The sequence below is a fragment of the Engystomops pustulosus genome, chromosome 3 (genome assembly GCF_040894005.1).
Source record: "Engystomops pustulosus chromosome 3, aEngPut4.maternal, whole genome shotgun sequence".
Taxonomy (NCBI): domain Eukaryota; kingdom Metazoa; phylum Chordata; class Amphibia; order Anura; family Leptodactylidae; genus Engystomops; species Engystomops pustulosus.
In genome coordinates this window covers 49062610-49077829 of record NC_092413.1, presented here as the reverse complement: position 1 = coordinate 49077829, position 15220 = coordinate 49062610, and the positions used below count along the sequence as shown (strand labels likewise).

Sequence of the window (15220 nt, the reverse complement as noted above, 5' to 3'; positions counted from 1 at the left end):
GGCTGTGGCTGTAACTTCCGGACATTTCATATGCAAAAACTATTTCTTTCTTTGAGCAATCCCTTCAGCAAAGGTGGTCGTATCCAAGGACAACAATCCTGTTTCTAAGCGACAACATGGCTACATGTGTAAGGTTTATTGTGTCTGCTCTTGATGACAGGTTCCCTTTTAAGTTTTTTTTTTTTTGGGGGGGGGGCTATACAGTCAGGGGACAATCCTTGCTGATAACATTGTCAGACATTCCTAGCCTATTCACATGATGTTTCAGAACTATCCAATGGATACAGGTTGCACGGTTTACATTTGTTGTCTTTAAACCTGTATCCCCTTTCACTGTGAGGCGGACAGTAAATTTAAGATCTGTAAATGATGAATGAACTTTTCAACATTTAATTGAAAATAAGATGCATAAGAAGAGAGATGCATGGGGATATAGATTTTTCCACATTTGTTACCTGATAAATACATTTAATTCTGGAAAAGCATATTTTGAAAAATTCTCAAACAAAGACACTTTTGGATAAAAAATATTCATATTGGATTAAAAGGGGAAAAAAAGGTAAAAATTTTTCCTATGGCCCAAAATATGTATTATATGTCTGTATTTAGGAACGTGCCTTTACCACTCTATCCACAATAGGAGACCAAGAAAGTTTAATGGAACCTGACACCAGATTTTACCCAACTAAATTATCAGTTAGGGATTGACATTTCCTTTTTATCATTTTGCATTAAAACTCACCCATTTACCTATTAATAAAAATGTGATCTGAAAGTAACATGCACATGACCTAAAGGACGCCTGGAATAATGCTGACGGGCTGGCGACGAAACTCACTTCAGGTGCCGTAACTCTGGTTCTATAGTATCTAGAACTATACAAAAAACATGGTTCTAGGTTTTCTAGAGCCAAAGATATGGGCATCTGAAGTGACGCTCCCCTCAGCCTCTAAAAGCGGATTAGGAGTATGCCAGGCACTTTGCTTTGAACACCTTGTACTATGGCCTGAGGAGGATGCCAATATCGTGTCAAAACGCGTTGCCATTTGTTCTGAAGTGGTATGGACTCTCGGGATATGGACGTAATATTACCACTGTACAAGGCATTGGTTTGGCCGCACCTCGAATATGCCGTCCAGTTCTGGGCACCAGTCCATAAAAAGGATGCCTTCGAGCTGGAGAGGGTACACCGAAGAGCCACAAAAATGATAAGGGGTATGGAGTGTCTCAGTTATGAGGAAAGATTTAAACAACTAGATTTATTTAGTCTGGAACGACTACAAGGGGAAATTATTCATTTATATAAATATACACAATATGGTGCAAAGTTGTTCCAAATTAAATCAAATCAAAAGACAAGGGGCACTGTCTCCGTCTGGAGAAAACAAGTTTTTTTTTGTTTTTTGTTTTTTTGATCAAAAAATTTTTATTGAAAACCAAACAGTAGTTTTCCATTTTTTTTTTTCATTTAAACAACATATACATTACAGCAAAAAAAAACCCAAACCCCACTCCCACCCCCTCCCTATCCCTGCTTGGTGGGTGGATTGTCCATGCTTCAGTGTAAACCATGTAATCGTATATAGTCCATGACAGATGATGTTCTTCCTCTGACAATATGAGGTCCGCGAAAGGGTCCATCCAGGATATCTTTAGTCCTTGTAGACTACATAAACAGCCCCGTAAAGCTTAGAGCAAACAGCGATATATACCGACATAAACCAGATAGAGAGAAAAATAATAATAATAATTTGGGATAAGAGTGTTAGCCAATAATCGGAAGGTCATAAAGCTTTACATATACTATCCACCATATTAACTTTTAGCAAGACAAAGAGAAAACAAGGTTTAATCACCAGAGGTGAGAGGGCTTTTTTTACTGTACTGTCAATCTTTGGAATAGCCTGCCTCAGGCCAAGTGAGGGAATCTGCATCAGCCTTAAAGGAAACCTACCATCAGGGATTTACCTAATAAGGTAGATCCGATGGAAGGTTTCTACTATCTGCCTCGTCCCTGTCTAATCTAAGCATAATTGAGAAAAAGAGAAAAACATATCTTTTATTTATGCAAATTATCAGCAGAGGCTACTGGGGCGTGGAGGAAGGGATACTCCACGCCCCAGTAGCCCTAGCTGATTCTGCCTACCAGTGCGTCCTCTCTGCTCCTTTCTTTACTTGCTCATTCTCTGCCCGCAGCCGGAGTTCTGCACATGCTTCAGATTTTCACCAAACAATCATGTAGCCAAAATAAAGACAAAAATAATATTAATACTTATCTTTAAGGTTTCTAACATACTGTTGCAGCATGTACAGTATATATAAGTGTATGCAATATTTACAATTTGTCTTTTTTCTGTTCAAAAAGTGCAGTTTATGGAAATTAAAGTAACTTCTGATGCTTTAGGTTTCTCAGTTGTCCTGGATTGAAAGAAAAGTTGCTGCTACTCTTTTTGGAAACCCTCCCACTGCGACAGTCCAAGAGGCCTTGCAGAATTTTCTTAAGGTAAATATTTAAAATTTCCCTCAAAATGGAATGATCGCATCTGTTTATTTGTGATATTTTACTGTAAATGTATGACCACATAGTATTAGTAGAAGACATAACACTTTACATGGTGGCTGTGACATGAATACATCAATATATCCATATGAGAACATAAATATGTCCATATGTGGAACATGAGGACATTAATACGTCCATATATGAGAAAAGATATCATGGGGGTCAGGTACTGTTGATGTTAATCACAAGAAGTATTGGTTTAGAAACGGGATTCCTGCTTCTAGGATCTACCGCCATTGGGTCAGGATTATTTTTTCCAGTTGTGCTTCATTATTGTGACGGAGGATACAATGTTAAACCACATCTTAGATTTTGTAGTGCAGTTTCTCTTAAATTTGGCAATACCCCAAGTGTGGATGTAAACCACTTTATGGGTCACAGAGCACAGAAGGGAAGGAGCGCCATCACGCTTTTGGAGGGCAGATTTTGCTGAAACAAAATCTTTTGTATAGTCAGTTCCAAAATTCAATAATATATAACTACTCCTCCTGAAAATTAGAAATATGTCTAATGTACCCTTTAGGCATTTGGCCTGCTGTAAATTGCAAATTTGGATCTAGATAAGCAGAAGTATTGTCATATGCATCTTCCTCCTACAGTACCAATAAAGATCTAAAAATGTGCAGTTCTCCTCATAGTCATGATACCTTGGTCTCAAGTTTTCACTGAGTCACAATGTTTCATGAACAAATTGTTTCCCAGAGCCATAATAATAATTTATAGACCATTATCTGTGCTTATTTTCTTTATTCAATGTTGCCTTAAAATGTAAAATGTCTCTCCATTTAAAAAAATTTAAAAAATGAAATTATAAAATGTATACATTTTTATATAGTAATGCAGATATACCGATGTGTATATATATATGTGTCATGGTGTAATAAATTATTCATTATTTTCAGGCAGAAGAAATGCATCCTGGCTACTCCAAATACAACTACGTGTTCTTAGCAAAGGTAGGAAGAATATTTAGTTATCACCCTATTACACTGCAGTCTTGTATGTTATAAGCCCGTGCTCTGCCTCAGCATGAATCCAATCATTTTGATGGACTACACGAGGGAACATTATTTAGCCCCGTCCAAACACATGCATCATACATCTAATCACATGTGGAACATGCTGTATCATACAGCCAACCAAAGTATACTGCTGCACAGCCCTACATGTATTGTATTTTACAGCTTCTGGATTGTATCTTTCTTCCCAGTGCTACAAGGATCTAGGACAGAAAGTTCTTGCCCTGAAATACTGCAATGAAGCATCATGTATGCCATCAGTTACTAAAGAGGTGAGGATTGTGGGAAATATATGGTTAACATAAGGAGATTTCATGAATTTGTGCATTTGTTAAAATAGGATATTAAACGCTCTCTTGATTTTATGGGATGATCTTGAAGGAGGGTTGTCTTATCCATTGGAGAAACCAATATACCATATTTTGCGGACTATAAGACACACCATAGATTTGGACTTAAATAAAAACAAGAAAAAATATATTTGACACTGAATAAAAATTCCCTGGTTGTCAAACGAACATCTATGTAATAGCTCCCATACAAACAGCTCTCCCAACACACACATACCCACACCATTAGCACTCAACAACTTACGGTATAATTACCAAACCCCCTACATACCCTTCAGCTAACAAATGTATGTGTGTGTATGTAATATAGCATAAGCCCTCAACCTCTATATAATAATAACTTCCCCTCTGTGAAACATCCCCAGGGATAATCTGTCTTTTCCTTCTCCTGAAGCCCCATAGATTCTTACGCTGTAGCTGCAGAGCATGAGCAGCTCCAGCCCATGTAATCACGGCCTCTGCTTCCTGGTCATGTGACACATGCACAGATGATGTCAGGTAAGGGCCTTGCTGTTTACAGTTAGGACGGCAAGGAAAGGGAGAGCCGTACAGAGGCACTTCTCTCTCTGATATAGAGCGAAATGCTTTCTAAGCACTTTACCCAATTTATAGGACAGCGGTCAGGAGGGTCTGGCAGTGCTGGAAGTCACTTTTAGAAAGATTATTTCTTGCTAAAAAGTAAGTCTTATAGCCCAAAAATAATACGGAGTCAATAAAAACCCAACAAGTTCTTTACATTTTATATGTACTGTCACATTTTGCCAGAATGAAAATTAGACCCTTCTTAAATGGTTTTGCCATCGTTCATAAACGTGGAAGTAGAAATAAAGCTGTACTAGTATAGTATAAGAATAGTATAGCCTTATGAAAACCTGTTTCATCTCCCGGTAGGTGTTTTACTGGTTTTTGAGTGTTACAGTCTCTACAACTTTGTTAGTATTTGTGAATGATTCACTTCCAAATCCAAACATATCTTTCTGAGAGGGCTGTAACTCAAGTCAGGCCTGCAGATGCTACACACACATCTAGCCCCTGGGGAGTCTTCACACTGACACTGTACCAATTAACTCATAACAAGAAGCTTGACAGTAGCCATGAGAAAAGGTTTTTTTCTTCCAAGGAATGTGATTTCACAGTTGGTTTGACTCCACCAATAGTCTCCCTCGCAGCATGTTGTACATAGACTCCGTTCTCCGAGTAACTTGTTGTAACATATCTGTGAAGGGCTTACGTAGCTTTTACCATGCAAATCACTAATTCAATTAATTCTCATTAATAGTTGCCTAGAATCATTATTTAATCAGAAAGTGTTAATGATGATCCCTAGGACTCTATGCCAAGTCTTCTTGGGTGGTGAAGGATTTTCTACACACACAATACAGCAGATTCTAAAACAAGTTTAGCTTTAAATCCAGGCTCACGGCATAAGGATTTAAAACACGTTTCTTTTTTCATAAGGGCTTTCCAATCATTAATTATTCTATTCATTGTATATTCACAAAATAAACTAGAGTCAAGATATTTAGTTCAATGGTATGGCAACACCTGGAACACCTCATAATAGGCAGTATTAAGCACGTCCACCTAATGAGCATGGTCGCACATGCTCATTTACTCTCCACAAAGTCCATTCTTGTCCATTACCAAACAGCTAATAGTCATAACTCTCTGTCCTTCATTGCAGGAAAGGAACTGAGTCTCTGTATTTAGTATGGTAGTATAGCTGAGAAAACGGGGGAAGTAAGGTGTGTCTGCAGGAAATAGTGAGGTTTAAAAAAATTAGTCTGCACACTGCTGTATCTTAGCACATGGGTCCTCTACAGCCAAAGCACTTCCTGCATATTTATTTGTCAATTATTTTATATGCAGAGGTTGTGGTTGCATCTTTGCTCAAGAGCCTTGGGGGTGGGGGGTCTCATGTGTAGAGACTAGCGCTATGAACAATGCATTACGGTTTCATCTGTTAGTTTCCACTAGGACCCAGATGCTCTAAAGTAGATACTTTTTAGATTCTGTGGTCTCCTAGTGAATTATACTTGTATATCTGTTTTTATATGTGTTTTTTTTTTATATCCTTACCTTACTACAATGGATGATCAGCAATAACATTCCGTGTTGTTCAGTTTTTTTTTTTCCACTTGTGTATTTTGACATTTCTGGTGGAATTGTCATTAATATGCGAAAGGTGTGAGGCCCAGTCCAGCCATGGTAAGGGTGTTAGCGGGGGTGTAGGAAAGACTTTAATAACATACCCACCTGTGGGATCCATTCCCATCTGTAAATTGAAGCACCCAAAGTCCCTTCCTACAGTTGCCATCCTCATGGACAATAAAATGCAGACTGATCAGGTATTTATGGAAACCACATATCGCCCAGTTGTACGCTGTAACTCACATTCACCTCTGTTGGTGCCACAAAATCAGGGTAACACAGTTCTATACAACCTGACCCTCGCTGGCAGTCATGTGGCTTACATTTTTGGGTGTTTCCCGATTTTATAATGCAGCATAGTGAAGACTAATATGGTCAAGTCATGCATCATATTGACATATTCATTATAGTTCTACATTAATGTTCCTTTCTTTTTTTTTTCATTTTAGGATATTGATGCCCAGAAAGATTTGGAATCCTTGACTGTGTCTCTGGGGCAGTGAAAAGAACAAATTCCAATAAATCTCTAATATATCATGTTAACAAATAATTTTGTTTTATTATATTCTCCAAAATCATTGATTGATTTTAGATTTATGAGTTCTAGATATTTTGTTGTCTCAAGAGACTGATTCTGAGTATATTGACTTATTTAAAGGCTATGTACACCTTTTAGCAACTTTGCATCAACATTCTACCATATTATAAAATCTATGTGTCTCCATACTCCAACAGAATACAAAATAACTCTTATTTCATCTTGTAGAGACTTACTTTAATTCCCTTTAATACCGTTAGCAAACATAATTGTTTCATCTACAGCACACTCAACCATCAACCTTTCATATACTCCTGTAATTTGGATTGTCCACTAAAATTGGGGACACCACATATATGGTATTTGTGTGTGATTGATTTTCACAAACCTATTGTTTTAAATGGCCACTTTAGGTCCCACAAAAGTATAGGCAGTCCCCGGGTTACGTACAAGATAGGGTCCTGAGGTTTGTTCTTAAGTTGAATTTGTATGTAAGTCGAAACTGTATATTTTATAATTGTAGATCCAGACAAAAAAAATTTTGGCCCCAGTGACAATTGGAGTTTAAACATTTTTTGCTGTAATGGGACCAAGGATTATCAATAAAGCTTCATTACAGACACCTTACAGCTGATTATTGCAATCTGGGACTATAGTAAAGCATTCAGAGAGCTTCACCAGAGGTCAGATGGGTCTGTCTGTAACTATGGGTTGTCTGTAAGTTGGGTGTCCTTAAGTAGGGGACCGCCTGTAATTTTTAGATGATGGTGAGACAACATGTTTATTGATCATTCAACAGAAAACATAAATTGATTCATATAGAACAACAATCTTATAATTAGTTACTACTTATTACAGCAAATCTTTCCGTTAGTTACTACTTATTCCAGTGTAGCAATGAATCGACATTATTTCTTAAACATGAAAATGTCAATAGATACATTGTGGAGGAAAAATCCTCCCTTCATCGTACTTCTCCTAATACTTAAATACTTAAATATGGCACATGTTTATCCGAGTCCCAGAGACAGAGGAAAGAGAGAAAAAAAAAAGGAAAGGGAGAAAGGGAAAAAAGAAGAAAAGAAAAAAAAAAAAAGAAAGAAAAAAAAAATGGCCTGTAATTTGGCCAACTGAATAGAGGGCATTTAAAGTTTTGAGAGGTTCAGTCAATGGGAACCCCAACAATTAGTAGAAAGCCAAACCTGCCCTATGGATGGAGTGCTGCCACTCTTGGAGCACCTGTCAGGCATACATGCTGTATCCAGTGCTATTTCATTCAAGGGGACTTATATTTTACTGAAGAATTCCCAGAGGTCAGACCCCCAGCAAAACAGGATAAGTTACTTTAAAGGGACAACCACTTATAGAGGGTACTTTAGTGGAAAACAATTGACAGTACACATTTATAAGGCTCTATTCTCATCATGTGGACTATATTCGCTTGATACATTAGGCTGGTCGTCTATGATTGCCATACGGTGACCATCGCCCATTGTTAAAAATGTTAATAAAAATGTACGGTTAATATTTTATGAAATCAAAAAGTTTACTTCACTATTCTTAACTTTTTTTTTCGTGACTCATATCTTGATTTTGCTAGATTTTTGGCCAGAAAGATCATCTTTTAGCCCCTTCTTGGCTACTATATGGACATATTCAGCGTGGTCACAACATTTCTGGCTCAAACACTGACAAACTTTTGTTAGATTGCAAAACAAATTTAACCAGTGGCTTTCAAAATAACATACAGATCAGACAACACCATTTGTAGTCTGTTGCTATAGAAACACATAAGTCAGAAATTAATTTTATATCTGGACTATTTGTACTGCTGCTTATTTTTAGTTGCTAAAAAAAGTTGGACAAAATAAAATATAAAAGGTGGACGTAGCTTTTAAAATGATTTGTAAAAGATGGTGGAATATCCAATTTCAGGACTAATTAATATGAAGAAACCTGCATGCTAACATTATTACCTCCATGAATGTATTTTTAAGTCTGTACATATCAGTATATTTTATGAAGGAATTGCAGAGGGATTCATGTACTATATAAGCAATATTTAGGACTTAAAAAGGCATCATTAAAAGTATTTTAATTAAACAAATTGTTGTCTTTCTTTGTGAGCTTTGTTGCTATGCAAAATGTGCAGGTTCCCAGAAGCGGACTAAATTGAAGAAGATGAACCCAATGTGTTACTGCTGTCACTACAAAACAAAGTGACCTTTTTACCTAACGGGGCATCCTAACCAGCCATCCTTTATTTGTGGGCATTACATCTATAATACACTACAGTACTAAAGTATGTAAACGAGGCAGTGTGAAGAGTGACTGAATGTATTGTCTGAATGGTTGTAGACAGTACATGAAAAAAGAAACGCAATCTTTTCTATTTTAGCTGGCTAAACCTGACACCATGAGGGGTTGCTCAGTTTGATCGTTATTTATTGGGATGTCATCTCATCCAAGTACGTCACAGACTCCAGATCATGTCTGATGTTCATATTATGTATTGGTATTTTACCATTTCTCCATGTTTTCAGAAGTAAAATATAGACTTGTATGTTTAACACCTTCAATGCCAAAATTGACTCATTTCGTTTTATTGGAAATGGTAATGTCAGTTGACGCTCTCAATTAAATGTGTCATGTTTTCCATAAAGTTGAAAGTTATACTACAAAATTATTTTATGAACATATCTACAGTTTATAAGACAAAAAATTGTTGTAGTAATAATTCATATTGTGCCAGGAGCTTAACAATTAATGGGGTTCATGTACAGTAACAAACTAAACAATTGTGGAATAAAGGCCCTGCTCATAAGAGCTTATGGAAAAAGGAATGACTCAAAATGTAAAGGCATATAATGTAGTTTACAGTAGCTGGAAAAAAAACACAAAAGTAGTGCACATAAACATGGGCTAAATATGTAACATCAGCAGACATGATTGATCAGAGCAGTGATGAGCAGTGTGGAACAAGCAGGAGCTTAAATGCCTAAAAATGTTTTTTCAACAAAAAAATAAATAACATTTCTATGGGACTGATGGGGATAGGAGAACACTGAGCAGTACCATTCCTATAGACATTTCTTTGAGTGTATACCTATTGTTTATACACAACTTCAGTTTAAGCTCCCACATTTTGTGAATCCCATCCTATCTGAGAAAAACTCTGCATGCACAACTATGTTCTGAGGTGATGGCAATAACATGCCATCCTTGTGTGGTCACTTTTATTTATTTTTTAAAGGAAATCTACCATTTGATTTCATGCATTATGAAGCAAACATACATTGAGAATGCTGTAGCTACACTTATGCAGAATAATATCTTGTTTAATCCCTGTGCTGAGTAGTTTTGCTGAAAAAAACTATTATAAAATTATGATGCTCCAGCCTTTTCCTTTCACATTAGTTATGCACTGCACCAGAGGATGATGCAATCACTTTTCTCCCTGCCAGGCAGAATAATCAATTGCTGCACCATCCTCCAGCTGGTGTGTATGAGTGATCCAGCTCAGGTTGATTAGTCCTGTCTTGGCTGTTCAGAAAGCTTCGGTGTAATGTTGATCCAAGTTTCGTATGGTCCTGAATTTAATAATAATTTTTCCCGCAAAACCACTCACCAAAGGGATTAAACAAGATATGATTCAGCATTACTGTAGCTACAGGTATGTTTGGTTCATAATACATCAAATCAAATGGTAGATTTTCTTTAATGCTCTTTATTGTGACATTAAAATCAACATCTTGCTACAAAATAACATAAAAAGCAATTTGGATACAGTGGGGCACATTTACATACCCGGTCCCGCAGAGTTCGGGAAAGTGCATTGTCCGACGATAATGCACTCTGCCGCGATTCACTAAAATTGTGCACTCGATATCCTGCATGTGTCGCTTCCCCGCTCAGGTCCGCTGGAGTTCACCATCTTCTTCCCGGTGCATGAAAGTGCAATGTCTTGTGAACCAATTTGAAAGTTGCTTGAAAGCCGGCGCAGCTGAGACAAAATCTGATTGCATGCGACACAATCCCAGCACAAACCACTGTTAAATACCTGTCAAAGCTGCGCAAATCCCGAGAATCGTGAACAGTCCCACAAAAGTGTTATCCGCAATCTTTATTAAATAAGCCCCAGTATGTATCGACATAAAAATGGCAAATCTTCATCATACATATAATACCACAAAAACCTACAGAACGGAACATAAATAAGCTTTTCTCTCCACAGGGGAAAACTTCATCACCTTATAGAGCACCTCCACGTCCTCCGCCTCCGATCTTCTTGCTAACATTCCCATTTTTCGTACGGTATTTCATGTTTAAAGGAAGTAGCTCAAAGCAATAAAAATGGGATGTGAACTAATGACAAAACTCAATTACACTACAAAAACAAATATTTAGATGACAGTGAAATTTGACCAAATAGGATTTTTAAGTAAATGGGGACTTTATTGGTGCAGCCCCCCCGCAATAAGCCGTTTATTAACAGTCCTGTGGAGAGCTAAAAAATAATTTTTAAACATCACTTTTATATAAGGGTCATGTCCTGAGGTTTTGGGAGCATATTCATAAATCGATATATATTTTACTGCCAACAATTTTTCAGCAACAACTGGGAAAGGACATGGACTGATGTAATCTTGAAGATTATTTCTAGCTAATCTGGATTAGTCAGTAATTACAAGTGCGCTGAAAGTGTTAATGATGCCGAGTAGTCTTCACACATGTGCTTAGCACAATGTAATGTTCTCACGATAGGTTGTGTAAGAGGTGCAGTGGTAACTTCAAAAGTAATTTGTTTATTAAGTTGTTATCTGCAATCAGCTAACTGTACAGGGTTTAGTCACGCACTTCACAGGACACTGAGTGGCAAAAAGTCTCACGCAGATAATTCAGACAGGATGTTGTCAGAGGAAACTGGATCATACGGATACATTCAGTACATCGCTTATCTCTCCAGTTTCCCCTTTGCTTGTACCACTTGGAAAACCAACCACAATCTTGTGCAGATTACATCATGTTATACAATGTTTTCCTGTGGGGGAAATGCAAAGACCAAACGATAAATCGTGACAGGGACAAGGGATGTTCACATTTTTCAGATGTATCGTAGGGGAGTGTTATAAAAATTGATCTGAAAAAAAAACACATGGATTGTAAGACTGTTATGTGTTTCCGTTATGAAATTCCCATTACACTTCCTGAGAGTTGGGTCTTATATGCTCCTAATTGTGCACACCTCCAGCGTGCACTAGAATCCACCCACTCCCTCCCATTCCGCTTCCTGAGAGGCAGCGACGTCACCCAATTCTAGTGCAGGGGAATGGGAGGGAGTGGGTAAATCCTAAGCAGAGAAGAAACAAAACCTAATTTGCATACTTTTAAAAAGTTCTTTTGCAATTGTGAAATTGTAAGCCATAAAGCTAAGCAACGTTATGATCCAGCCTCAGAATGAAAACCCGGACCTGTAGGTATGTTAGGTTTAAATACTACTTCTCAGAGTAAAAATTGTGAATGAGTCCAGGAAATAGAAAGGAAAGGGAAGGATGCTGAGTCCGCATCATGTTGCATGCACAATCATCTGGTGAAGCTTACAGTAAAGTGAGGTTAGTAAAATAGGTATGGGACCCCATTTAAGGGGACTGTCTGGGGTTTGAAAAACATAGCTGCAGAATATGATGGCGCTTTACAAACAAACATTTATTTTTTGAGAGAAGAGAGGGGAAGGTGGTTTGGTTACTCCTACAAATTTGCAAGGGGTCAATGTGGTTCGTCTTAGGTCAAAAGGAAATAAAGTGTGTCCTCCATGGAAAATGGTGGTTGGACTTCTGCATAACAAGGGTTTTAGGTCTATGGAAATCAATGTTTTGGTACACCCTAATGGGAGCCCTGAACTTTGTTGGTCTTCAAGATGAGATGTGAGCAGATAAAGCTGCAGCAAGAGTAGCAAGATTTGACCATTAAGTCTATAACTCTCCAAAATGGGCTTACTCAAAATGAGTTGCTTTCTTTTGTTGATATCATGAACTACATTGGCGAGTATGGGGAAGTGTATGGAGCTGTTGCAATGAGGAATGTAATTGGTCCTTTTCACACCTATTGACAGTCAAAAAAGTAGCAGCAGGAAAGCTGGCTGTGAATGATGTGTGGGTGATGTATGGAGCAGCCACCTTCTTCTCATGCACTTGATGGTATGTAGTTTGCAAATACTTCCCATCCCAACCTGGCGTGAATGAGGAAGTGAAATGAGGGGTAATATCTCAAATCCTCTGCTGACTTAGTGGAGGCCCCAAACATTAATGGGAATTTGACAAGTTACCCCAGTGTGGTGGGTTGGGGAATAGTTGGACCATCTTCAGATTCTGAATACAGTGTTTTACAAAGGTGTGCTGTTGACGCTTTATGTTTGGGTATTGGGGTTAAGGATTGCCACCATAATAGTACTCAGGTCCCCCAAGGACCTGAGAAGCGAGACATGGCCTGTGTGCAATTATGTGACCGCTGATGAAGAGAGTTTCCATAGATACGCTGGCTTATGATAGCAAAGCTTAGTGAAGATAGCTTGGTGGTTATCCATTTTTGGAATTCCACAGGCACACAGGTTTAACCTTTATTTTTGGAAGTAACAGTAGGTCAGGAATAGATTGTTTGGCTGTCCAGTCACTGTCTGATCACTGGTGCCAGGGACACCAGTGAAAAGCAGAATTTTCAGACCATTGTTCGATTATGTTTTGTTTAAATGTTGAAGAGATACTCAATATGGGCAGAGGTCTTGGAGGCTGCTCTTGGAAGAAGCTAAGAAAATTCTTTAATTAATGTCTTCAAATTCAGGTACCATTGGATCTCAGTCATATTGGTGGGAGATATGCTCTCAAACCTCAGAAGCCTTGATGTATATAAGTTGTATCAAGGTCTGAGGAGGAAACTCAAGCATCTAGTCTTGACTGTATGTAGCTGGGAAGACATCTCCATACTGAAGTCTCCGCTTAAGGGGGGAATGGGTAGGGTTGTACTTTTCTTATCTTGTACTTGTTCTGATCCTGCCCTGGATGATGCCAACATGACAAATGATATGATATGAGGGACTGAGTCACATGTTTATATTTTTCTTTTTTGATGGTGGGAGTCAACATCTAAACTATGCAGACATGAGAAGAGATGAGGTATGGTGTTGACTAAGGTGGAAATGGGAGCGGGTCCTTAGCATAGGTTTATTCTAGCACATTATAGTAGAAAAAAAATCAAATAAAATCTGTGTCTTTATCATATGTTAATATGTATAAAATAGTTTGAGTAAATATCAGTTTAGAGAAAAAACGGCTAAAGTTTTAGGTTGAAAACTAGTGTTTGAAATGATGTCAGATTTGGAAGTTATTTTTGATATAATTTGTATTATGCTGTATGTTAAATAATTTATAGGCAGTCCCTGGGTTACATAGAAGATAGGTTCCATAGGTTTGTTCTTAAGTTGAAACTGTATATTTTATCATTTTAGATCCAGATAAAAAAATATTTTGCATCAGTGACAAGTAGAGTTTCAAAATTATTTGCTGCAATTGGACCAAGGATTATGAATAAAGCTTCATTACAGACACTTTACAGCTGATCATTGCAGTTTGGGACTATAGTAACATACAGATAGATTCACCAGAGGTCACAGTAGGCAGAGGGGACCGTCTGTAACTAGGAGTCAAATGTATTAATAAAAAAAGTCACATATACAGTCTGGTAAGATGCCAGGTGGTTGTATTTGAGTGGATAATAATAGTGACATGACAGTAACCTATAATTGGTCCAATTTTCCAAAAAGGCATTCAGGAAGTCATCTCCTTGTAGATCCTGAGTGACAACAGCATTAGTTTATTAGCATGAATAGTACTAAGTATTACCAGTATTAACAGTAATCAGACAGGTTTCTAGAGAGCACTACTGTACAGCTGTCAGAGCATGTTAACCCCTAACAACCTGGCTTTTTTGTTTTTTCATTTCCATTTTTCACTCCACACCTTCAAAAATCTGTAAAATTTTTTTATTTTTACACGTAAAGAGCTCTGTGATGGCTTCTTTTCTGCATTACAAATTGCACTTCATAGTGACGGCATTTAATATTCCATGCCGTCTACTGGAAAGAAATTCCAAATGCAATTCCAAAATGGTAAAAAAACGCAATTTCTCTATTTTCTTGTGGGCTTGGATTTTACAGCTTTCACTGTTGGCCCCAAATGACATGTCTACTTAATTCTTCAGTCAGGGTGATCACAGATATGCAAATTTGTATAGGTTTTATTTTAATGCTTTCATAAGTTTACAAAAATTAAAACATCCTTTACAAAAATTTATTTTTTTGATTTTTCCATCTTCTGGCACCAATAACTTTTCCATACTTTTCAGACCCCCTAGGGTACTTTAACCCTAGGTTGTCTGATTGATCCTACCATATACTGCCATACTACGGTATGGCAATATATGGGGATTTTCCTCCTAATTCATTACAAGGTGCATATCACACATTGTAATGAAATGGTTAAAACATGACAGCCTCGGGTCTTCTGAAAACCCAAGGCTGTCGTTACCAATCGCTGCTCTCCGATGA

At 37.6% G+C, this 15220-nt stretch overlaps 1 protein-coding gene across 1 annotated transcript in view; it reads left to right on the top strand.

Annotated features, from left to right (window-relative positions):
- Nucleotides 1-8706, top strand: part of RMDN2 (regulator of microtubule dynamics 2) — a 51709-nt gene extending 43003 nt beyond the window's left edge. Inside the window, exons 8-11 of the mRNA XM_072140740.1 lie at nucleotides 2405-2503; nucleotides 3466-3519; nucleotides 3774-3854; nucleotides 6533-8706. Coding sequence (XP_071996841.1) covers nucleotides 2405-2503; nucleotides 3466-3519; nucleotides 3774-3854; nucleotides 6533-6586 — 288 coding nt within the window. The 3' untranslated portion in view covers nucleotides 6587-8706. The remainder of the gene's footprint in view (nucleotides 1-2404; nucleotides 2504-3465; nucleotides 3520-3773; nucleotides 3855-6532) is intronic.
- Nucleotides 8707-15220: the final 6514 nt, after the last annotated feature.